Here is a 24,730-nt window from a genome sequence, read left to right on the forward strand (position 1 = left end):
CAAAGAGGACCCTCTTTTGGAGGACCTGAGCTCCTCACTTGCTGGGAAGAGAAGTTCTCAGCAGCAGAAGCTGTTCTGCACTGGGTGGAGCATACGAGCACCAGCAGGAGTAGCTGAGACCGGAGGCAGAGTGCTCTGGGAAGGGACCAGTTCAGAAAGGTGGAAGCTGCTTGCCTTCCTCTCTGGCAATCTGGTGGGCTGTGCTGGGACCCTTTTACTTCTCTGTGCAGCACTGAAGAGATGTGAATGAACAGAGACTTTCTGTCATTTAGGGATATCGGTTGTCACCATGTGAACTCATCTGCCTGGTACCTGAAACCAACAGAGCACAAAAAATATTTCTCTTTTTAGAGGGAAGAGGATGTTACTTTCTCTAGGTCATTGGAAATGGGAGCAACACTCCTTTTCCCTTTCGTTTTACAACAGCAGCATACGGGGGGAAAGGTGTCCCGTGTTAACCCAGTTTGAGATTCCAGCAGCTCACCAGGAGCGCTGCCCTAGCAGATGGAGTGAAAACTGGAGAGCCCTGTGTGTTGCACAGACATGACTGTGCCCTTGGCGTCTTCAAAACCCCAGCTTCCACCTGTGAACGTAGAGAGGACAGTTTGCAAGATTGTCCCCAGCAGACCTTAGCCCTACTGCTTGCTGCTGCCAGTGGGCTTGGGTTCATGTTCAGACAATGTGTGACCTGCGGGAGAAGAGGTAGCGGAGGGCTCAGGCGTGACTTCTGGGGAGAACTGGACTCTAACTGAGTCTGTCTTTATTCACTACTTTCACTTTCCTTTGCCAGAGCCTGTCAGGGTTGGTTCAGGTTGGCTCACTTGAACAGCAGAGATCTATCCTCTTCCTAATTTGTGCCTCTTCCTTGCCTTTTCTTAAGGACATGCTACAGCCAGCAGAAGCTATTCAGAGTGTTTCCGTGTGCTTGAACTTGTGCGTTCACGTTTGGTTGGTTCCTCTACGCGTCCCTTTGTGTTTCTAAGTGGTTTTAAGCCTGCGGTGGCTGAACTGCATGGGAAGTTGCTTCCCAGAACTAGCAGCCTGCTCACAGCAGATGTCCCCCACCACCACCACCCTGGAAGCTGTGTCAGTTTTCATGGGCGAGGGTCACACTAATAGTACCTTATGTGTCTCTAGACCTGTTATTTGCATGAATGGGGAGGAGAATGTGTTTGTGTGTGTGGAGATACATATATACACACATGCACATGTGTGTATGTACATATGTATACATATATACATAAAAATTGCCCTTAATTCCTGTTCTCAGCTCTTGTCCTTTCCCCTGGGAGGCAAGGCTCTGCTGGGGGTGATGCAGAGAGAAAGCCCCTCTGCTCTGCCTTTCCCATGTTTGCTTAGGTCCCAAACTGAGCAGTGATGTTAATTAGAGAAGTCAGACACGCTGCAAAGCAGCCTGCTCAAGGACAAACAGATTTTAATTAAAGGCTGTGTGTATTGGAGGGTCGTGCCACTGCGTTACGCCTGAGTAGTTGCTATGGGAACTCCAGGAAAGCGCCCAGAGCGTGTATCAGAATATAGACCCTGAGACACAAACTTCTCTTCTGGTTATGTTTTCACTGGCAAATATAGCCTGAGCAAGATGCTGCTCTTAGCACCTTAGAGCTTGAGCTCTGTTGCTGTGGGGTTGTCTGTATTGTGGGGAAGGGATCTGTGATTTCAAGCTATTTAAATTGCATTTAAAGTTCGGTCTGTACTTGACTGCTTTCATGATTTAGGGAGACTGCTCTCCAGCTCAGCCTTCGGACCGTTTACACTTGGTAAGCTCAGCCCTGGATGCTGGGAAGAGTTTTGTTTGTGTTGCAACGTGAGCTGGAATTCTGTTGAAGTTTGCTTCTCTCTCTGCAGTCGTCTACGTGGAGCCCACCATCGCTCCTGTGGTAGCAGCTCCTTCCTGCGTTTCAAGTCGTCTTAAAGTTCATCTTTGCTAAGCTGCTTGAGTTGAATCTTGCTGGTTTGAGGATAAGGGCCTTGGCTTGGCAACTGGAGAAAGACTTCTTTCAGCTGTTTGGGAAGTATCAGCAGATGCATGCCAGTGCACGATGATGACACCAGATATCTGTTCTAGGGATTGGGGAACCTCGACTGGTGTGTCGGAGCTCATGGGAGTTTGGTATCTCCCGAAACACAGGAATGGGCCTTTCCAGTGCAGCGTGCTCTAGCACGAGCTCATTCTTGCCAGTTTGCCTGTGGCCTGGCAGGAGAATCAGTGGAGAGGAGCTAAACGTTTTTAGTATTAACAGTCCTAACGTTTTTTCTTATTGCCTCTGCCAGGGAGCGCTCAAGACAGGGACTGATGTTGCACAGGTGCTCTGAGCAGCTTTCTTGCCCAGGTGAAATAGCCCCTCGAATGTGGGCTTTGCAGTGAGCTTGAAATCAAGTATTTGTGTTGGAGTTTGAGGTGGGAGCTCAAGTGAGCTGTTTCACAAGCCCTTTTTCCTTGTTATTCTGTGGTTCTGGGAACAAACAAACAGCGAGATAGCGGTCCCAAGGGTGCTGGGAGGGAGAAGATGAATCTGAGACCAGCTCTTTTTGCTGTCTCTTGGTCTGGGCAGTCCCTACGCCCTCTGTCTGGTGGACCGTCCCGCACTGGAGCACAGTGTTTACCTGCTGGGAGTTGGGTACTTGGATGCCGCGTGGGGCCCCGGCATGGGGCAGAGACCCTGGTGCTGGGCCTCGAGCCACCGCAAGGACGGCCACAGGATGGAGGTGTCTTCCGGGATCCAGCAGGGAACTGCTGCAGGAGGTGGTGGTTGTGCTGCTGTCTCAGCAGTGATGATGAGCAAGTTGTTCTTTCAGACTGTGTACCACCGCTCAGCTTCTTACAGGTACTTGTTCGTTGAGGCTAGGGTAGAAACCTCTTTGGGGTATTTGCTAGATAATAAAACAAATTGTTCTTTTGTCTGACCTTTACTTTTCTGACTCTGGACAAGTTAGCTTTTTTTTTCCTTGTGCAGAAGTAGCAGATACCTACCTTTGGTTTATATATAGCTTTGAATTATTTAAATAGATAAAGAAGAAAGCAAAAAAGAGCCAAGAGAAGCCTCTTGGGAGCGGAGAATCAGCGTGTGTCTGCTCCGCGACACGCGGTCTCCGTCCGCCTCACGTAAGGGCTGACTCCGCAGCAGGCAAGGCGTTTCCACGCGTGAGCTCTGAGACGCCTGCGTCGTCCCGGGTGAGGACCGGTGCGCGCCCGGGACCCTTTCCCTCAAAACCATGCGGCTGGGCTCGCGGCGGCGGGCGCCCTTCCCGGCAGGCTCGCGCGACGCGAGGCCGGGAAGCGAGCCCGGAGGCTCGTGTGCGGAGAGCGCCTATGGAAAAAGTGACAGCGGGCGAGTTAATGCAAAGCAGACACCGAGCGCTGCGAGCTGCTCCGCCAAGAAATTCTGCACGGCCCCGGGGTTTTCTCTGGTAGCCAATAAAAACGTGTTGCACTTTGGCTACCCTCTCTGTTACCCCGGGGAGAGCGGCTCTGGCCCGAACAGCCTGGGTACTTGGCTCCCGAGGTCTCGAGGAGAAGCGGATGCTGCGTTACCACGCTGGCGCCAGCGCGGGGCCCGAGCTGCCCGTCCTGAGGGCTCGGGGGCTGTCTTCAGCCGCTTGCAAGTGCAGCTGGTATGTCTGGGTGCTCCTGCGTCTGATGTTCGGGGAGGGGGGGGTTTAGTTTTTCCAAGGGGCTGAGCACCCGCCATGCCCGCAGAAAGCCAGCGTCCTTGCACGCGCGGGGCTGCGGGTGGGAGAGCTGCCAGCGGCCGAGGGGGCCTCGTGGGTGGGAAACGGGTCTGCTGGGACGGTGCAGGCTTTGTCCGCCTGTCGCGCTGTGTCTCTGACCTGCCTGTGCCACTTGGAAAATGAGACTTACTCCTAGATGACTTAGCTCTTGCAAATCTTACCTATGGCTTTTAAAGGCTGTTTGGGCTTTGGCCTCGGCCGGTCCGTGCAACCGGGGAAGCACAGGCGCGTGCTGCCTTGGTCGGCTTTGCCTGGTGCGGTGAGTAGAGGTGCACACTGATTTATTTATTTATTATTATTTTTAACCATTGTGTAGCAGCGTGGGCACACCACAGTCCAACTCCTAGCACTGGTTGTCTTGCTTTTGGCAGAATGGAGGCGTCCTGCCTGGAGCTGGCCTTGGAAGGAGAGCGCCTGTGCAAGGCTGGGGACTTCAAAGCTGGCGCAGCCTTCTTCGAAGCAGCGGTGCAGGTGGGGACAGAGGACCTGAAGACACTCAGTGCCATCTACAGCCAGCTGGGCAATGCCTATTTCTACCTGAAGGAGTACTCCAAGGCCCTGGAGTACCATAAACATGACCTTACCCTGGCTAGGTAAGTGCGTTGGCTGTGGTTCATCCTATTTGGACGCAACCTGTCAAGGGCTTGAGTGGAGGAAAGATCTGTGGGGTCTAAGGCCAACAGCCTGAGGGAACCTGCTCTAGAAATGAGTGTCCAAAACTAGCCCTGAGACATGGGTGGCTGTCCTGTGGAAAATTCAGGAGGCAACAAGAATGGGCCAGCCACCTTCAGGGCAGGGGGGCAGAGAAAGGGATATGAGGATGAGGAGGGTGTGAGGAGTAAGAGCAGGGTTGTGCCTAGCTTTCCCATCCTCTTTGTGGCACACCTTAAGCCATTGGAGCAGCCTGCTGCAGTTCACCTGAGAAAGCAGAGCAGTGAATAAGATCTGTCCTCAAAACTGAGCAAGCATGTACGAAGCCCTCCAGTCAGGCGTGTGGGTTGGGCACCGCTGGATGTGGTACCCATACAACGCAGCGCTTGCTGGCTCCCTTGAACTTCAATTCTGCCTCCAGTAGCTGGGAAATAAATGTACCTGAACTCTTGTAACAGCCCTTTTCCTTCCTCTGATCATCTTGCAGAACCATTGGGGACCGCATTGGAGAAGCAAAGGCCAGTGGCAACCTCGGGAATACATTGAAAATACTTGGGCAGTTTGATGAAGCTGTCGTTTGTTGCCAGAGACACTTGGACATTTCTCAGGAGCAAGGAGACAAGGTAATTGGTTCCTGGCAGCCAACAGGAAATATTTCCTGTCTTTAAAAATAATCTGTTTGCAAGCTAGCAAATGTGACATGGTGGAAGCTGACTCTGGAAGGAGATGGAGTGTAAAACTCTCCCTTCTGGCTGCATTGCAGCTCTGACAGTAACAGCTGAGATGACACTGAAGGTGGGGAAGGAAAATGTGGGCCTCCTGGCTTTGGCTGAGCATCTCTTCCTGGGAACGGAAAGGTCCATATTGCAAAGTAAAGTGTAACACCTTGCTGCTCCCTTTTTTCCCTCCTTTTAGGTAGGTGAAGCCAGAGCACTCTATAATATAGGCAATGTTTACCATGCAAAGGGAAAGCACTTATCTTGGAACATGGCGCAAGACCCAGGCTACCTGCCTCAAGAGGTCAAGGAGACGCTACAGAAAGCTTCAGAGTATTATGAGTAAGTATCCGAGCTTGGCTGCCCCTTCCTCCTGCAGGGAGCAGGGTTGGTCAGGCATCAGTGACTGATAAAATACACGCAGGTACATCTTTGCTGAGCTCATCCTGCTCAGTACCTAATCTGTATTTGTGGTGTTCCTGTTTTGCTGACAGCTTTCAGGATTTGTGGGTTAGATGCACTCTGATAACCATTAGGCTAATGATGGCTGCATGGGGTGCAAGATGACAGTTTTACTGAGTCCCGTTGGAAGCATTTTTCTTACGAGGTGTTTGCTGGGCCATTGAGGATGTGAGAGTTCTGCAAGATGCTTGCTGTAAAGAGTGAGACTGGGACGAGCATCTTTATGAATCAGGCCACTGGCTGTCCTGGGTCTAAGTTTCCACATGGATAGACTGCGTTTCTGTAATTCCTACTTCTTTATTCTCCTACCAGGTACAGTGAATGTATAAAATAGGATAATGCTGGAGACTTGGGCATATTTGTAGTAAATGGATAGGGCTGCTATAAATCCTCTGCTCTGGACCATACTATTTTGATAGTTTAAGCTAGTGTATTTGATTCTGCAACCCAGGAAGGTTAGCAGCCTGCACGCTCTGTTTCTGCTGTTCAGCTGGCCAGCTGAAACTTGTTGGAAGTGACATAGCCTGCATGCTTTCACGTGCGCATCAGTGTACCGTGTTAGGTCAAACGTCCGAGGGTTGAAATAACGTAATGCCACGAGGGATTTCATGCAGGCTGTGCTGTCCACAGAGCACAAGAGGTTTGGGAATCTGTGAATGGACACTTGGCACTGAACCGGCAGAGGAGAGGAAGCTTTAGTCAAGAGATACATTTCAGCCTCTGGATTTTGTGCCCATGGAAGTTGATGACGGATGAAAGTGAATGATTAGTTTTTGCTGGTTACTCTTCCATGGCATAGACAAAGCACCAGGGAGTTTTTAAAAGGAAGCACCTGGCATGGTTTTTTTTGTACCTGATTTGTAATTTTCCCTTTCCGTATAAGAACGAAGGGGGAAAAACTGTGCTGTGGGTGAAACCAGCTGTGTCCGGCTCAGCAGCCGAAATGAGAATTAGACCCAGATGCTTTGCAGACTGATACACTCACCTGCTCGGAGGCACAGGGCGGTTTGGTGTTCTGGGAGGAGCAGCTGCGTGAGGACAAGCAGAGATGTGGAAATGTTATGCTTTGCAGAGGCAAAGCTGGGCCTCAGTTTCGTCTCTCAGGCCAAAGCTGCAGGCTGCTGTCTATTTTCACCTTCTTGTTTTCTCAAGAATGATGTTTTGCGTGTTGAAATGAATTAAGGAATATTCCCTGGAGAGATCCAGGTGTGACAGCAAATTCTGGTTGAGGAAGACAAGAAAGGCATTGCAAGCCTTTAAAAATTAGAGCTAAAATTCCCCTGGTATTGTCCTGATAAAATTCAGTGTAGATCGAAGTATGATCTATGCAATTAAGGGCTACAGTCTGCTCCTGCTTTTAGCTGTTTTTGGAAGGAAAACTATTAGCTCCTGTAGCCCCTGCTGCTCTCTGCTGGCTATGTTGAGAATGGATTTGTGTGTCACCACTGCTGGGGCCAGGAACACGACTTCTGCTTCACCCAAGGCAAAGGCTTTCCCTTGAGGTCCTGTAGTTTGTCCTGCTATAACTTCCTTCCCTTTCCTAAATGGCTGCAAAGTTCATGCTGATGTCCTATACAGGAAAGTTTTCACCGGGTCTAACTTCTGGGCTAACGTTTTTCTCCCGCTGAAGAGTTGTACTTCAGTAAAGGATTTTTTTTTTTTTTTAATAGCCTTTTCTGTATAAAGAGATGAAGATGTCTTGTATCGATCTCCTCACCTCTGAGGATGTGATAGTGCCTATAGATAGCTGTCCATCCTTTTGCTAAAAGAATGGTGCATGTTGCACAGCCAGCGGGTAAATTTTTGTGCCAGCTGGGAGCTCTGTGCTTGCCTGTGTGCGCTGTATGTGTGACGGGGAGAGAGAAGGGCTGGGAAGCCCAGGGGACAGAGCCCTGGTTTCTAAGTGTGGATCTTGCTCCTATCCCCAGTTTTGTCCTGTCCTGCTGGGGGAAGCTCCTTTCTCCTGTGCTTCTCATTTCCCCCCCCCCCCCTCCTCTAGCCTGAGGAGACCATTTCTTATTTAGCGTGGGGATCCCATCAGGTGTGCAGCACCTAGCTAGCACAGGTCACCAGACTGCCCTACCAAGGGGTGGCTGAGCCTGGAGAAGTCGGGCAGGGGCAATGCCTTCTCCAGGGTTAGCTCCCTTTTCTTCAAGGTGTAAGTGTCTTTGCAGTGTCTCCTGCGGAGAGCGTTGGCTGTGTGTGACCAGATGTACTGCTCTGCTTTCTTTCAGGAGGAACTTGTCTCTGGTGAAGGAGCTGGGAGACAGAGCTGCCCAGGGCCGTGCTTATGGCAACCTCGGCAACACCCAGTACTTACTTGGCAACTTCAGTGAAGCTATCGCCTTCCACAAGGAGGTAAAAATGGCTGTAACACTCTTCCTGGGGCCAGGGGTTGAGAGACCAGCCATTAGGGAACAGCTTCTCTTCCCAGTATGTCCCAGTGAATACAGGGAGCTGTTTGCCTTTGGCTGTCGTTCTCCTTCCTGGATGCACCTCAGGGCCTGGCCCTGCTGTGCTAATTCATGCTGAGCAACACCTCACCCGTTCCCCCTCAGCCCCTAGTGAATGGCTTGAGGAAAGGGAACTGTTGGCTTGGAAACACAAAGGAGATTTCCAAGGGCAAATTTGCAGCTGGACCTAGCAAGGCTCTTCTGCTCTTAATTTGTGTCAGTATGAATTTTAATAAATGCAAACCGTGAATGTAATTAAGCTGCTGAAAGAGCTGTCAAGCAGGAGCGAATGTGTGCAGAACATAATAAGCTTCTGTAAAGCTTTACAGAGGACTGAGGTGACACAGCCCCTGCCTGCATTCAAACACAATTCAGTTTCCAGTTCAGAGTCTAGTTTGGTTTCCAGGTGGTGCAGAGTGCTCAGCACCTTGGCAAGCCAGGCTCTTTCACAGCTTTTCTGATTTTTAAGGTTGAAGAGGTCTGGGGGACAGCAGTCAGCAGTGCTCTGGGAGAAGGGGTTTGAAGCAGGTAGGAAGACTCTGTCCACGTCTTTCTACCAGGAGCAAGTGCCTCAAAGCTGAGGGTGAGAGGTGAGGAAGCGTGGGGAGCTGGTGGCAGTGACAGGAGAGGCAGGTCTGAGGGGTGCAGGCAGGGGCCAGGCTCTGGGGAGCAGCTGCGGTGCAGACGGTGAGATGAAGTAAGCTCACACGTGCATGTTTGTGCTGTGTCACAGCACTGCGTGATGTGACAGACGTGTTCCTGGACACTATAGTCTGTTGATCAACCTCATCCATTTACTACCTGACTTGAAGCTCTCCGTTCTCCTATTCATTCAGCTATTGAAGTATGCGCATAACTCCTTATGCGCTTTAAGCTAAGCAGATGTGTACTGACCAGGCTGGAGTGGGAGTTAAAGGAGGATGTGACATTACTCCCACTTTTCCAAAGGTCCTTCCTGATGCTGAACTGCAAAAGAGGGAGAGATTTCCTGTGGCATCCAGCCCTGATAGGCCTGTGTACCACTACCTTCCTGGATGGGAGTTTTGCAAAACAAGAAGTTAATTTTCCAGAAAACTTCCTGTTTAACAGAAACTTGGCGATGGCCAGCCTGTGCTCACTAATCTGTGTCTGTTGCAGCGCCTTGCTATTGCTAAGGAGTTTGGGGACAAGGCAGCTGAGCGGAGGGCGTACAGCAATCTGGGCAACGCACACATCTTCCTCGGGAGGTTTGACATCTCTGCTGAGTACTACAAGTAAGTGCCAGGTGTTAAGGCAGGCTCAGGGCAGACGTCTCCTGGAAATCCTGACCTATTGCAGTGAATTCATAGGCTCAGAGGGGTGTGACAAAGGACTTGGAGGCAAATTGCATGTATGGTGCTCAGCAGTGAGGTCAAGGGCAAGCGGGTCTCACCATCTGGCAGCAGAGAGCTGCTGTTCAAGTAATACTGTCACTTGCCCAGCAGCGTGTAACAGGCATCAACATCAACTGATGCCACACCGAAGCAGGGATTTTCCTGCCACCTTGCAGAGGTGTCCTGCAGTGACTAGGTCTCTTCATTTCTCCCTGTTCCATGCAGGAAAACACTCCAGCTCTCCAGACAACTGAAAGACCAAGCAGTAGAAGCCCAGGCTTGCTACAGTCTTGGAAACACATATACGCTGCTGCAAGACTATGAAAGAGCAATCGAATACCATCTAAAACACCTGGTGATAGCACAGGAGCTGGGAGACAGGTAAGGGAGACCTCAGGAGATGGAGTTTCTAATCCAGTGGGCTCAGGGCACTGGCCCTTCCCTGTCGATTTGTTTTTCTCTACAGCTGGGGCTAAGGAGCAATCATTTGTGTTCTCAAAAGGTGTTTAGAAGTCTCTCAGAACCTGAGCCTTAGTGCAATCATCTGTTAAAAAAGCAACATGATTAAGACCTTTATCATGTCACTCAAGCCTTTTTTCAGAGATCATGCCCTTAAAGCTGTGCCAGCGTGGGTTGAATTAGATTCCTGGTAAGAGGTACTTCAAGAAAAATCCATTGTTTTCAGTGCTTTTCCCTGCAGCTACTGCTATTTTATCCCAGTGGGACCCTGTGAAGCCTCCTTGGGTTCACAATAATTGCCTATCCTTTAGAAACCATGCTGATAGGACATATACACCACCTTGTCCTCGTTGCTCCAAAAGAGCACTGGAAGTTTCCACACAGAAACAAGCGGTGGTGGGGAGGCAATATGTTTTGCTTCTTGGCCTCATTCCTTCTCCTCCATTAGGAGGCTTGGCGTCAGTCGCTCGGAGGTGGTTTCTTTCTCCTGGGCGCTCTCCCTGTTGTCCTGGATTCTCCCTGCAGCTCCTTAAGTGACTTTGCAGCTAGCTGCCTTGTTCAGTGTTGCTGCTGATGACTCTCTGGGAAGCTGTGTCCTCCGCTAGATGGAGCAGAGGCATTAAAATGGGAGCTCTGTGGTGCTATCCAGGCAGTATCTGCTCAGGGAAGGTGTAATCCCACCCAAGGGTGAATCATGCTGTGGGGGTGCAGGCCTGTGGGCTCCTGCATTTCTGGGAACACACCCCATGAGCAGAAGGTATTGAACAGGATGACAAGAAAAATGTTTAAATGCTGATCAACCCGCCCAAACCTCTGAAAAGGGAGTTGCAGTCACGCTGAACCTCCCCTCGCGCCCCCATGTGCTTTTTTTATCCCTTCACCCCCCACATCTGCTCGTTTGCAGAGCTGAGCAGGCTCTGCTGAGCAGTGTGGCTCTACCTGCTTGTACTAACAGGTGCCAATAGCTGCTCCAGGGACACCCGTGTGCCCGGTGCGGCTCGGGCTGAGGGCTGCCTGGGGCAGGGTCTCGCGTTCTCCTGCTTTCTCTAGCTTCTGAATAGAAGAGGCTGCACTCTGGAGGCCTGGTGGAAACAGGACCACGTTTGCTTAGCTGTTGCATGCAGTTTTAGGTTGTGTACGCGTCCTGGGTGATGTGGTCCTGGTATTTAGCAGGAGAGCGGTGCACGCCTGCAATGTTTTCTCCTTGCCGTGTTCTTGCTAATTTAGCTGTGGACTGTTATTGAACAGCAGGGCTGGGTGTTACACGCACACCCGTGAGGGTGCGTCTGTGATGGGAGCAGCTGTTTTCCCCCTGTGGACCTCAGGGGGAGGGTGCTGAACGTCTGGCCCTGTTTGAGAGATGATCGTGTTGAATCAGTTTGGCTGACCAGTGACATCCTCGTGCTTGTTTTCTGCCTTTCGTCCCTAGCATGGGGCGAAGGCTTCCCTGGCAGATGCAGGCTGAAGGTGAAAAGGCGCATTGTGTGTCTTTGAGAGAAGTCTTTGCTGTGCAAGGTGGAAGCTGGAGGGAAGTTCTGGCTTCTGCTCTCAGGATGGTGCTCACAAATGAAGCCAAACCATCTGGACCCTTGCTAGACTGCTTAGCTTCTCGTCACTATGGGCACAGGCTCATTTCGGAGGCTATTGCTCATTCCCTGATCTTATTAGCCTCAGCAGAATAAGAGCTTGAGATGTAAAGTGCATTTCATTTCCCTTTACAGAACCTTTCTGTAGGTGAAAGCTTAGCTAGGAGGGCTGGCTCTCACTGCTGTCAAGAAGGAGGCCCTGAAAGGGGTGCTGTGCTGTGTCTTGCCCAGCATTTCTGTGGTTGACAATTTCCTGTTTTGCAGGGTGGGAGAAGGAAGAGCCTGCTGGAGTCTCGGAAATGCCTATGTCTCCCTGGGGAGCCATGAACAAGCCCTGCGCTTTGCCAGGAAACATCTTGAAATCTCCCAAGAGGTAAGAGAAGCTGGCTCAAATCAGAGGGAATTGGTCCATCAGACCTTTTTTTCTTATGCCAATAAGATACGTTGATGTAGTTCTTCTTTAGCTTTTAATGCTCTTGAAAGCCTCTGTCCATGTGCTGTTTCAATGCTATGTTTAGGAACTGCAGAGCTTGGCTGGAAAACACCCTTTCATGGGAGGATCCCAGGCTTCCACCTAACTGTGGCTACAGTGTTTGCTATGCATTTTGTTAACTCTGTGGGTGAGAAAAGACCTGGGGCCAGTCTTCCAGTCTGCTGTCCAAGTGCTTGTGCACCCAGCTGGTGTGAAGGAGCTCTGATACCTGCTCGTGTCCAGTCCTTCAGTAAGCCCCCCCCCGCCCTAAGAACAAGGCCATGAGATCCCGGCTGAAGATCGATCTTGTTGATCCTAAGTCTGGTCTGGCCTGATTTCCTAGTGAGTGAAGTACCTGGAAAAAGCAATGTCAGCTTCTGCCCGGTGGCTGATGACTTGAGTAAACTCGCTATATTTTGATACGGAGTATACATGTGGCAAGTTGTTTCCTTTCAGTGGAGCAGGGTTTTTTGCTGGGACGTGGTGAATTCTAGCATTATCTTAATACAATCGATTGCTGACGACGATGAGCACAGCCTCAAGCTATCCCTGTGCCAGCACCATTTGGGGATCCATTAGTGCAGCTAAACAGACTTTCAGATTTGCTTTCCAAGTTAGTTGCAGCTTTCCTTTTTTTTTTTTTTTTAATTAAAAAAAAAAATGAGGTGGCTCAAAAATATAGAAAGCAGGAATAGTATTGCTCACTTTTTCCTGTGTGTTATGAGGAAATCGGCCGTGGCCTCTTTAGTGGTCCCCAGATGAAGAAATTGCCCTTTTGAAGAACTAATTGAAATCATCGTGTGTAAGTGCTTTGTGTGCTCTTCTGCCTGCCTATTAGCCTGGCTAAATCCTGGAGTAGGACTGACATGCCAGCCTAATTATGTACTTAATTATACTTATCAGACATGCAGAAGAAATACTATTCCTTGGCCCTGTACGTTTTAGGACAAATTGACTTCTTCAGCTTTAGTCTTCCAGGAGCGTTGTAGCGGGGGGCCGATTGCTCAGAGCCAGATGGCGGCTGGGCTGCGTGCAGGGCAGATGAGAGGTGATGGCAGGATGGGAGCAGCGCTGGTCCTGGTGACTTTGAGGGGTGGAGGGGGAAGCCTTGGAAGAGTTCACAGTGCTGTTCTCATCCTGGGGCGATGGCTGTGATTACAGGGCACGTCAGGAGTAGGTTACTCATGGCAAGGGGCTAAAAAACTCCCCCACGTTGTTAATTTTGGAGCAGTGCAGAGGCTGTGTCCGTTTGTGGGGAGGGCCTGTGTTAGCATCTAGCGAGCCTGTTACAAAGCTGATGTTTTATTTTAGCTTGGGAACAAAGTTATCCATTCGTGCTGTTGTGGTTTAGTCCTTGTAGCTGGTAGAAAACATGTACCAGCATTTTGCCCAGGAAAACTTAACGAAGCTAAACCTTTGCACGCTAATCTTTACAACTCATCTGCTATTGCCCTCCCCCACCAACATAAATCTGATGGTGACATTTGAATCTAAAATGAGAACTGCCAGGAGTGACTGTGCTGGAAGCTGCTGCAGATGTGATCAGAGTTTACTGCAGAATTTCTTCTGAAACATCTGGATTAAAGGATGTGTACCTTAAAAAAAAAAAATAATAAAAAAAAAATCTTGGAGTCTGTCCCAGCTCTCAGACACTGCTCAGGAGTGTCTGTCTCATCTCTGCACGTGGCAGGGTGCTTTTGGGAGACAGAGCTATCCAAGCAGAAAAGGCAGAAGGCAGAAAACCTAGGGCTCCACTACAGTGTGCGTGGTAGGTGCCCTCATCATTCTCCTGCCAGTCGTCTTCTGGTGTTAATGGGGCCTTAGAGATAATCTGGAATGAGTGGAAATCAGGGAAGTATTTGACAGAGCACATCAAGGACTGTAAGACCTAACCAGGACATGGTAATTTCTCTGGAGATGGTGTCAACAGCAAATCTCTTGTAATTGGCAGGGGATTTATGGCTGATAAGCCGTTTGATCTGGCTCCCTTTAGTGGTGCTTGGGGCTTTGTCATAAATAACATGAGGATTTATGACTTTGTTCTAGGATGGCTCATACTGCAGAGTCTATCTCAAAGGGCCACAAAAGAGCTGTTGCAAGGCATTTAATAAGGAGTCAGGCTGCTCCAAGGGAACAGCCAAGGTCTCTTTCCGTCACAGAGGCTGCTATTTCTCTGAAGATGAGAGGCTGCTTCTGAGTGACCTCTCTGCTCGCTGGTGATATGTGGCACAGCAATTTTCATATTTGATAAACCTTTGAGGAGCTCCCAGCAGCATGTCATATGACTCCCCATTTTAGGTAGCAGGCGCCACTGGAAAGATCTCTTCCTGAAGGTCTAACATGGTGGGAGACAGGAGTTTGGAAACAATTCAAAAGAGAAGAATAGGAACTTGGATTGTGTCTCGAAACTTCAGTATCCAGTCAGCCACAAGTGGAATGGAAATTCTCAAATTAGCATCTCTGGAAGTCCACAGTTCTTTTTCTTCCTTCCTCCTGCCTTCCTAGCAGGTGAAACCTGCAGGGTTGACTCAGAAGGACGTGAGCTGGTGCGGCATTGCATGAACATGTCCTGTTTTTGGAGTCTTGTGTGGGTAGATCACTAGGAACAACTCAAAGCTCTGTGGATCTGAGCCAGGAGAGAAGGGGGTTTTGGAGTATCCAAGCTGTGAACGTAACACTGCCCGTGCGGCTGATAACGGGGTGGCTGCCTGGTGCTCAGCAGCCGTGAAAATACTTGAGGAAGAGGACTGAGAGCATCAGGCTCTCCACTAACCAGTATGCAACTGCAGGATGGACCAAACAGAAACGTGGATGGCTGTGTTTGCCCTGATGTGGGGCTGCCAATCTCTTTGTTAGGAGCTGTTTGCTTAGAAGAGCACGTTGCCTTTTAAACAGCTGCCTTTTGGTTTTTACCCTGTAGGTCGGGGACAGGAATGGTGAGCTGACAGCGCAGGTGAACATAGCCCAGCTCACGTCAGCCCTTGGCCTGGGTCCCGGGGATGAGGACGGCAGCGTGGCCCGTCGTTACTCCGGCTACGAAGCACAAGGTGAGTCGTTGGCACTGGAGGGCTTCTCATAAAAGACGTGGGAAGGTGCATGGGGAGCGGGAGGTGTTTGCAGGTGGCTGGGAAGGAAATGTGAATGCCGGAGTGAGATGAGGTTAGGAGCACCTTTACCACAAAGGCAGACTGCAAAACACTTGCAAAGGGAGTGTGAGGATGAGAGTTTTTTTGTGGCACGTTCTTGCAGCGAAGCCCTGTGGCCCAGTCCTCCCCTGTCCTTCTGCAGCAGGATCGTTCGTTATTGTGTAGGGCTGGCATGAAGCGCTCCCTCCGACAAACAGCACGTGAGCAGGCTCTGGTTCTCTGCTCCTGCTCTGTGCTTTCCATAAGCTGCAAGGGCAGGGAAGGGAAGGATGCAGCCCTGGAAAGGGCACAGAGTGGGTTAACAGAACTAATCTGCATTGGGAATGAAATTTCTTGTGCCAAGCAGCAAAAACCTTCTTTTGTGTTTTTTTAAAGCTCTGCAGGCCCCTTTTAACTGTTTTGACTGATAGAGAGTTTTCAGAAGGTGAATGGCAGGGATTTTTTTGGCTGCTTAAGTTCTGGTTAGCCACCCAAGGAAAGCGCCTACAGCACGAGCTGAAGGCAGGTTGTGAGCATCAACATGGTGGGTGCTGTCTCACCCCTGGAGCCCCCACAGTGATGCCCAAGTTAGAAACAAAGATGTTACAAGCCTTGGTCACAGCAGACAAAATGGCATTAGTCACAGCCCTGGCCGCTCCCGGGGTGCAGGAGCGCGCAGCTGAGTCCCTGCCACGGCACGCGCTCTGCCCACCGGGCTGACGCGTCCCCGACTTGGGGACCGTCTGGAACTGCCCGCTGCCGACACTTGTGGGTGCCTGGCATGAGGCGCTTCCAGCTGGTTGCCTGGTAGCTGTGGACAGACTTGTTAATTCACACAAATGAAGTAGCATCCCGGGAGGTGCTTGCTGATTAAATATGACCTTGTTCACACTGTTTCAGAAAATGTGTCTGTGTTCTCTCTCCTGTTGGTAGCACTGATTTAGAGATCAGGCTTTGGTGGAGACACGGTGCTCTGGGATGCAGAAAGGCTGGCTGAGAGTGTTTGCTCTGCGTCTTGATCTTGAAGGTATGGCCTGCTATGGCAGTGCTAAAGCTTTTTCCGGGGAAGTCGAGCCCTGAACGAGGGAGCCAGCGTACCCTGCTGTGCCCCATCAGGACCTGGGAGCTGAGCAGAGCTTCCTCAAAGGCTGTGCGGGACATAACAGCTACACCAGCCTCTTTTTCCAGGTCACCTCCACCTTCATAACTGTTGGTGAATTTATTAGCTAGGGCCTTCTGTTGATTCCTGGCACCTCTTTAGGTGCTTCCCTTTGGCAAGTGATTTCTTTCTGCATGGGGGAACAGGGAATTAATCTTGCTGTTTCTGCTGTTCTTGGGACAAAGTAAAGTGTGGTGGAAAAGAGCTGATGTGGATGCCAAGCCCCTCAGGCTGGGGAATGGAGGCGTACGGGAGGAGTACACCACTGAGGACAGGGTGGGCATGACGCTGCTGTGTGCAGAGACACATGCTTGACCAGATGTGCGTGCGTATTGTGTGGAAGAGCTGCAACGGGGGGGAGCTGGCCCAGATTCACCTGCCCCGTGGTTCTGGGAGAGGAGCTCTGTAGCTCTAACTGTATGGCGTAACCAGGAGTGCACAGCCTTTTCTTAGCGGGAAAAAAATAAGAAAGGGAGCACGAGGGGCCTCTGTTTTCATAGTCTGGGCTTGAATGCAACCTGCTGTGGACTGATGTGGCATCGTGCACTGAGCTGGGTGTCCAACTGCCTCCCTGGCGCGGCTCCTCTGACCACGTCTGGTGGCAGGAGGCTTGGAGAGTACTTGGCACTTGAAGATTAGGACTTTGCTTAAGGCACCTGGGGAGATGGGTTCAGTCACTGGACGTAACGAAGATGGATGAGGCAGGGGAAGGCAGAGCCAGCGCGCAGCCCGTGGGCTGTTCCCTGCCCTTCGGTGATCCAGATGTGCCTGTGCCGTGTTAACATCGGGAGCTTGTGATTTTTCTCTCCTCTGGCAGAGCCCCAGCTGTGCCAGTCTGCATGTGACCGCTGGAGGGAGGGAGGGCAATTAGAGGCAGCTCATTGGAGGCTTTTGGAGGTTACAGTGACCTCATTCATCTGTGGTGCCATTTCTCAGGTGTCCAAGGTTGGGTCTGTTGTAAACACAAGGACAAAATGTTCTCTGAGGGGAAAACGGCAGTTGACGGGCTTGTTGGGCAGGGCAGGTCCCCTTTGCAGAGCGGAGCTTTCCCGGTCGGCAGGACACGCTGCTCCTTGCCACGTCCCAGGAGCCTGCTGGGAGGTAAAAACCAGCTGCTGCCCTTGGTGACGGAGACTTTCCTGACCTGCAGCAAGACAGGCGACGAGGGGGTGTAGGGTATGACCCCAGCAGCAGGGTGGGAAGCAGTGAGGGGTGCTTTGAAGGGGTTCACCCACTGCTCAGGGGGTTAACTTGACTCATGTCTTCTGGCAGCACCTTTTTGCTGGGAAAATATGCTGTGATTTTGTCACCTGAGGTCAAAGCCTGGACACAGCTTCTCAGAGGCTTTGCCCCTGTGCTTTGTTTTGCAGGAGAGTACCAAACAGTTGGCCAGATCTTTTGTTTTTATAGTAGTGGCAACTTTCTGCACTAGCAGAGCTGCATTTTGCTGCTTTTTGAACCTGGAAGCAGACTGGAAAGTGGTGGCGCTCCAGCCTGGAGGTGCCTGTGTTTTAGGGCCACGGCTGTACAGCAGCTCCCAAGGAAGCGAGTGCGAGTGTCACAGTGCTTGGCCATGTGCAGGCTTTGACACGTGCATCCCTGTTGCCCAGAGACCTGAGGAGAAGAGTCTGATGCCCCTGGTTTCTCCCCAGCTTTTAGTCTGATTTCAGCCCTGTGGTCCTGAAATTCACTGGCAGATGAGAGGCTACCAATGCTCTCTGAGCCCTTAAGGAGAAGGGAGACTTGTTTAATGGCTGCAAGGCAGTTTGGTACCCTCCTGGGCACTCATTTAATGACTAGAAGAAGCATAATTATTTGTTATTAACAGCAGCAATTTACAGCAAGGAAGAACATCTGTTTCTGTGATAAGAAGCAGGTGAGACAGTTGAGATTCAGGCTGACTGCTGAACTAGTCCTGCCTCTTGATGTCAACAAATCTCTTGGAGAGGAGAGCTTTCACGTTTTTCTTTCCCTTCAAGTTATTTTCCCTGATTAAGGTTATAAAATGGCTGATAGGGCAGGCATGCTATTAAATACATTATTCCACCTGCTTGAAAGTAGTCTCATACCAAAGTCCGGTTGTGGGAAAATCTGTTTAGCTGAAAAACCCTGAGCCAGAGCATCATACCCTGAGGACCCTTCCTGGTTCCTCTCGCTTTGAGGTCTTGGGCATTGCCTTCTGCTGGGGAGGTGGGGGAGGAAGGACTGGCTGATGTTTCCTCTGCTGTTTTGGCTCCTCTTGCTGAGCTCTTTGTGAGCTAATTAATATTCTGAGCGCAACTGGATGTCAGAAGCCGGGGAAGAGGGGCAGCGCCGCAAAAGTCTTGTGAAAGCAACGACCTTGTCGAGAAATGCAAACAGGGAGAGCTTAAAGCAACAAACTAAAGGAAGAGGGAAAGTAGCTAAAACATGAAACAAATAAACAGGCGGTATCTGGTATCTGTTCCTCCAGACACCCAGAAGCGTGACCCTGAAAACAGCCACGTGGTCTTGCCCTCTTTCACACACCCCGAGTTAGGACCCGGTACAGGTAGGCAGAAGGGCAGCGTGCCGGAGCCTTTTCTAGAGGGAGCCTTCAGCCTCTGCCCAGCGAGGCAGAGGATCGCGGAGGGGAGCGCTAGCTTGGCGCCCGGCGGCCCCGGCTGCCCGTGCTCTCGGGACGGGTTAGCTCGGGTCTCCTGCGTGCGTGGGGCAGCGCGGCCTTGCAGCGTTCCTCTCCTCAATTCCTCCTTGTCCGCTGTCCCGCCAAAGGGGCGGAGGTGCCGGGCGCGAGGCGGAGGGCAGCCCTGGCCAGCCGGCGCGGCGGCACCTTCAGTGCCTCTCCAAAGTGGCAGCTGACCCTGGACTGCTTTTCAGCAGCCTACGGGCCTCAGCCATCTCTGGTGTTAGGGGCTCTGTAGCAGCAGCCAGGTGCAGGTGGGGCAGGGCTGCAGGTGTGCCAGGAGGCGTTGGCACCAGGATGCTGTAAGCCGGTTCCTGGCGTGGTTTCCTTGCTGTTTGCAGCATGCGGACGCTGCTGCCCCGCTGTGCGACAGCGAGCTCTCAGGGCCGGAAAGGACCAAGCTGAGATCCCGGCTTCACCCGCTCTCTGCGTGTCCTCTGCCGAAAAAGGGGTAGGCGCAAGGCTTACTCGGCTTCCTTGCGTGTTGTTGTTCAGGAGCCCCTGTGCCGGCGCCGCTCGCCCCCGGTAAGAGGCAGCCCTGCTCCAGGTTGTGTTCTCCGGTGGGGAAGAGGTGGGCAGCCGCACCTGCATGGGCATGAAAGCCCTCTCCTGCCCGGAGAGCAATCAGCTCCGCGCAGCTTTGAACGTGGGTCTTTTTCCCTTCTCGATGCGGTTTTGAGCTCGTCTCCTTCACAGAGATCTTTGAACCCTTGGATCAAGTAGGGATAGACAAAAATCTGTTTTTACGTTTTCTAGTCTGTTTGTTTGTGTGTGTGTTTTAAGTATCTTTGAAGTATCTAAGAAGCGTTTATGGCTGCTTGAAACATCCTGGATTGACCAGCCCTCTATTGAGGCAAAGCAGGAAAGCGGCAGCGCTGCTCACCCTCGGCAGCCTGCGCCGCCGGCGGAGAGGCTGAGCAGGGAGGGACGCCCCTTCTCCGTGCTCCGCTCGCCCCTCCTGCGGCCGGCCGCCTGGGTGGCAGCCGGGAGACGGGGCCATCCGAGCCCGGCTCCTTTCTGCCGGCGGACCGCCCTGCTCGCTGGGGCTCTGACGGCAGCGTCTGAGCGCGGAGGAGGCTCAGCTGGGAGATGCAAAAGGCCACGTCTGGGGATAGGGGCGTCCTGGGATTATCGCTGGGACGGCACAGCTCCTCAGAAGGCCTGAAGATTTTTAGAAGCTTTTGAGCGTTTGGGGAGGAAGCACAGAAACACTGCTGGTGTTCTGAGTTTGGAGAGCTGCAGAAGGCAGCGAGGAGGTAGCTTTTGCCTTCTGCTCCGCAGACGGGCGTGGGGGCATGACGCTAACGGCTTCAGCATGGAGCCTGCCCCCTTCTCACCAGTTAGAGTAAGGTTCGTAGCAGTTGAAATTGTTTAGTATTAAGCATCTTCAATCATACTTGACTCGGCTGATCGGCTGCAGTCCAGCCTTTGTTCATCCCGAAAACAAAAGGCTGGGGCTGGGCTGGTGAATTGTGCCCTGCGTTTGCAGGGTTTTGATGGATGAGGTGTTGACTTGAGCGGAGCGGTTTTTGGCCAAGCAGAAGGCAAGATGCGGGGTGGCCTGTTGGCTTTCTGTGCTCCAAGAGACGTTCAGTGGAGCCTTAGTTCATGGGCAATGATTTGTGCTCGGAGCACGCCTGGGCGCGAGGGCGCCTCACCTGCCTCCCCGTAAGGCACCTGCAGGCAGTGTCCAAGGAGGTCTGAGCGCTGTGGTGGTCCTTGCTGTGACGCTTAAAGGAGCCGGGCTGGAAGGACAGGAGCGTTGCTTTCACAGGGATTTTTTTAGGATGAAGATTTAGGATGTGGAAAGGATGCCTCTTTGCTGTCTTTGTGATGAGACCTTTCTAAATCTGACTAACCTCTGCTGTTACAGCTGTTAAATGACTCCAGCAGCACTGATTGCTGGGGTGAGCCTCTGAGTCATTTGGATTTAAATTGAATTATTTAGCACTCAGCTTAGACTGCCCCAGCTTTGGCTTTGTGAAGTTTGAAAGTATTCTTACCGAAGCGTTAAGAAATATTTAAGGTTCTTCTCTCATCTTGCTCTATAAGTGAGCCTCCTTCCTAATGTAAGTGTAAAATAGAGCAAGATCTTTCTGTGTCACGGGAGAGGGAATGCTCCAGGACCAGAGGCGATGATATTGTGCTAACGAAAGTCAGGTGCTTGTTTACCGCGATGCTTGGGGAGATGAGCGAGTGCTGGGAGGGAGGAGTGAGGAAGAGGCCTGTTGAGTCCTGTGGCAGAGAAGGTACAACGTGGCTTTTGGCAAAGCTGTCCATTAAATCAAGGGACCTCTTGTTGTGGGGAAAGCAAACTTTTTGGAAAGGGTCAGTTCCTTCCACAAACTCCTGCTCTGCGCAGGGAAGCCTGGAGTGCTTTGGCCCGTGTTCCAGGCTCCTGCAGTGTCCCGGCTCTGGCGGGTGCTGTCTGCTTCCTGGGCAGTTTGGTAGCCAAGGTATAGGAAATGCCTATGGTTATGATGCTCTTCTGTTTAACGGTACAGTGGTACCATTAGGAACAAGGAGCCTCTGCTCACTGATTTACTGCAGCACAGAGCAAGAAAGGGACCAAGAAGAAGAGTTCTCTCTCTCACCCGGATGGAATTACTTTTTATCATTTAAAGGATTTTGTATGGACAGGATTTCTGGCAGCTCCTGGGACAATCAGAAGGCATGGGGTCATAGTCCAGTGTGGGCAGCCACCTCTAAGGAGCTGGCAAGCGCCTGGCTACTGCCGGTGGCTGCCTCTGATTCACAGCAGTCTCCAAAAGGAGGGTCAAGTACGTTGTCCCTCTCTTCAGAGGCTTTTACTGTGGGTGTTTGATCCGCTGCAAGGCTCTGACAAGTGTGAGTGTGTCACTGTTTCTCCTGCCCTCCCTGAATCGGTCTGTAGGACACAGCTGCCTTAATTGGGCTTGTTTAGCTGTTGGGGATGTTGCCTGCATTAATTACTGTGTGTCGCTTTCTAGCTCAAACTCTGCTTCTTTCTGATCTCTGCTTGTTCCACACAAGCTGATAATGGAAGACTGGAGGTGACAAGGCTCTGCTGTCTCCTAGCAGAGGAGGTCTTGCTTTTTAAGAAGAAAACCAGGTGTTCCTGCCAAGCCTTTCACTGCTGTTCTTGAATTATCCCTGAGGTTACACACCACCTTTGAGCCTGCTCCACCCAGTTCAGTTTATCTCCCAGAAAATCCTCCTGTCCCTACAACTGTTAACCTGTTAAGCAGAGCATTGCCTGGGGGAGGTTATGGTTAGAGAAGTCCTCTAACACAGCTCCAAGCTCCCCACAGGCTCAAAGGCTTGTATTTGGCTGTCTTTTTAGGTGGCACATGGTTGGGTGCATGGCTTGGGTGGACTGTACTTTCTAGGTCCTGCAAATACAAGCCAAGATACTTCATTCTTTGACCTGTATTTGCCAAGGATTTATTTCCATATAAGCCTTACTCAGCTAGAGGGAAGTTAATACTCACTGCAGATGAGAAAACTGGAATCAGTCATGCCCAAAACCACGGAAATCAGTAACACTTTGTGAGGCTACGAGGTAGAAGATCACCTTGTACCCAAAGACTGCAGCTTTCCTGAGCTGCATCAGTTTTGCCCCTGCTGGGGGAAGTAGCAGCCTTGTGCCACCTCTGCCTCCGAGGAGGGCTTTTGCTCCCGGTCCCACCTGTTCTGCAGGGATGTGAAGGCCCTCCTGGCGTGTCAACCAGAGTGTCTCCTTACTCCCTCTCCCTGCTTGAGAAGCCTCCTGTGCTAGCTGCCTGCCCAGTGCAGTCTGCCAAATGTCTAGAGGCTCCTGGGTGCCATGTAGCTGTGCAGTACTGCTGTGTTTTCAGCCAGTTGTTCAGCTGTCAGACTGGATTCTGGAGGATGCAAAACTCGGGTGATACATACGCGAAGCGTCTCCTGCCAAATCAGGCAGACAAAGCATCTTGATTCAAAAGTGACTTTCTTTTTTACTGCATGTTATATAGACTTTTTTTTTGTCGTTTTGGAATGGTTTTGCCACGGAAAAAAAAACTCTGCAAAATTGTTATTCTGGAGAAGGTTTTTGTAGTGTTCAGGATCTGTCTGGAAAGCTGATATTTGCTCAGCTGTGTGCTGTTCTGTGTGCCAATGAATACAGCACTTCAGAGCTAGTCAGAGCAAACACGCTGGAGCCTGATCTTCCCAGCAGAAGAGGTTTCGTTCCTGTCCTTTGGCTCCTAGCTCTGATAATAGGGGGCTGAGACTGCATGGCCTTGCGTGGGACCAAAGCATTTCTGAGGAAGTCTGATGTGACAACACACTGGCAACAGCCTCCCCACAGCTTTCCCTGGCCCTTAGCTATGGCTAGGCTGCATCCTTTTCATGTGTCCTATCCTTTCAACTCTAAGCCATACCCACTCTTGGCTTTTGTCTGGAGCGAGAATCTGGAGCTGTATCTTCAGACAGAGAAGGGGCCGGAGAAGCCAGGATTCCCCTAATCCTCTCCTGTCTAAAGTACGGGTGCATAAGCAGAAAGTCCTTGCTGTAGATTGACACACAGCAGCTTGGTGCCAGCTTTTTATGACTCAGTCATCGTAAATAACCGATATTATTTGCTTTCTCTATCTAGAGAAAAGTACTGTTCTATCCCAGTAACATCAACTGGGAAAACAAATGCCAGCATTTATCATGTGAGTGCTGGCAATAATAGAGGTCAAGTGGATTTATGGTGCCAGAGCCCATTATCTGTTTGAAGACTAATTAAAGCCCTAAATGAGATGCTTGTCCTACTGGAGGCTTTTTTTTTTTCCTCCTCTCTTCTTGCTGCTGTGCTGTGCTCTTTTTCCCCTTTCCTCTTTGAAGAGCTTGCTATAATAATGAAGCACTAGCTTGACAGAGATTTCCTGATTAGATGTCAGCAGCATATGACTTGAGATGCTCTGCATGCTTTCCCATTGCTGGACCATACCTCTCCGGTCACTTCTGCGCTCAGTAGGGTTTACAAACCTGTCTTGCCCAGAACAACTGGCTGGTTGAGCTAATCTAACTGCATTCCAGCAATACGTAGAGGTGTCTGCCAAAATCAAGGCCCTGAGATGGTGGGGTCTGTACAAACCCTGGGAAGGCACTGTCCTGGACGGGAAGAACTCGCCCAAGAGCCAAGCTGCTGTCTCAGTTCATGCAGAGAGAAATGAAATTGGGAAAATGCAGCGTGTGCTTACGCCAAGATTTGTCCTGTTCTCTTTCTGGGTGGTGCAAAGCTTGTGCTCTGTGGGACAACCGTTGTGGCTGAGGCGGCGTGGGGCAGAGCGCCGCGCTGCTGCGCGTGCCCCCCGGCCAGGCGAGCGGGGCCTCGATGCTGGCCCCGTCGCCTGTCCCAGGCGCTCTGCTGTGGAGTTCGCGGCCGGGTTAATCCTGCTCCCTGTGGTGCAGCCGCCCCCGAGGGCTGCAGTGGTTCCTGGCCTGCGAGTGGCACCATCGCTTGATCTGTGCCTGGGGCTTTCGCTCTGAGCAGGGATGGAGTAGGCAGCTCTCCAAGCTGGAGATGGGGGAGAGCCTTAGAGTCATCAAAGCACACATCAACTTGATGAGAGCTCCTGGCAGGGCTCCCTGAGTCGCTGCTACACATGTTCTGCTTGATCTCATCAGCTCTGAACTCTCAAGAGCCCCAGCTGCATATGGAAAACAACCACAGAGGAGGAACAAACCTCTGCCTGCACTCTTGCTACCCAGCTTTGCCCTACTGCAAACTTATATGGGGTGACCTCATCACCACCTTATGATAAAACACTTCCTTTCCTTGTGTTTTCTGTGATTACATATTGCTTTGTAGCAAAGTACTGATAGAGGATTTTGCTACCTGCATGTTTCTCCTCTAGTTGCACCCTGAAACCTTAAACTATGCCTGTTGGAGGG

General features: G+C 51.2%; 1 protein-coding gene across 9 annotated transcripts in view; it reads left to right on the plus strand.

Annotated features, from left to right (window-relative positions):
- GPSM1 (G protein signaling modulator 1) overlaps positions 1 to 24,730 on the plus strand; it is a 92,635-nt gene that overhangs the window by 34,952 nt on the left and 32,953 nt on the right. For 8 of the 9 annotated variants that reach the window (XM_009665713.2, XM_068914468.1, XM_068914464.1 and 5 more), the window contains 8 exons: positions 4,122 to 4,343; positions 4,889 to 5,024; positions 5,317 to 5,459; positions 7,814 to 7,937; positions 9,170 to 9,285; positions 9,610 to 9,765; positions 11,694 to 11,802; positions 14,822 to 14,948. In XM_009665713.2, coding sequence (XP_009664008.2) covers positions 4,122 to 4,343; positions 4,889 to 5,024; positions 5,317 to 5,459; positions 7,814 to 7,937; positions 9,170 to 9,285; positions 9,610 to 9,765; positions 11,694 to 11,802; positions 14,822 to 14,948 — 1,133 coding nt within the window. Of the gene's footprint in view, positions 1 to 3,616; positions 3,634 to 4,121; positions 4,344 to 4,888; positions 5,025 to 5,316; positions 5,460 to 7,813; positions 7,938 to 9,169; positions 9,286 to 9,609; positions 9,766 to 11,693; positions 11,803 to 14,821; positions 14,949 to 24,730 lie in introns of those variants that run through there. The other variant, XM_068914467.1, reaches the window with a different exon arrangement.

This window comes from Struthio camelus, chromosome 20 (genome assembly GCF_040807025.1).
Source record: "Struthio camelus isolate bStrCam1 chromosome 20, bStrCam1.hap1, whole genome shotgun sequence".
Lineage (NCBI taxonomy): Eukaryota > Metazoa > Chordata > Aves > Struthioniformes > Struthionidae > Struthio > Struthio camelus.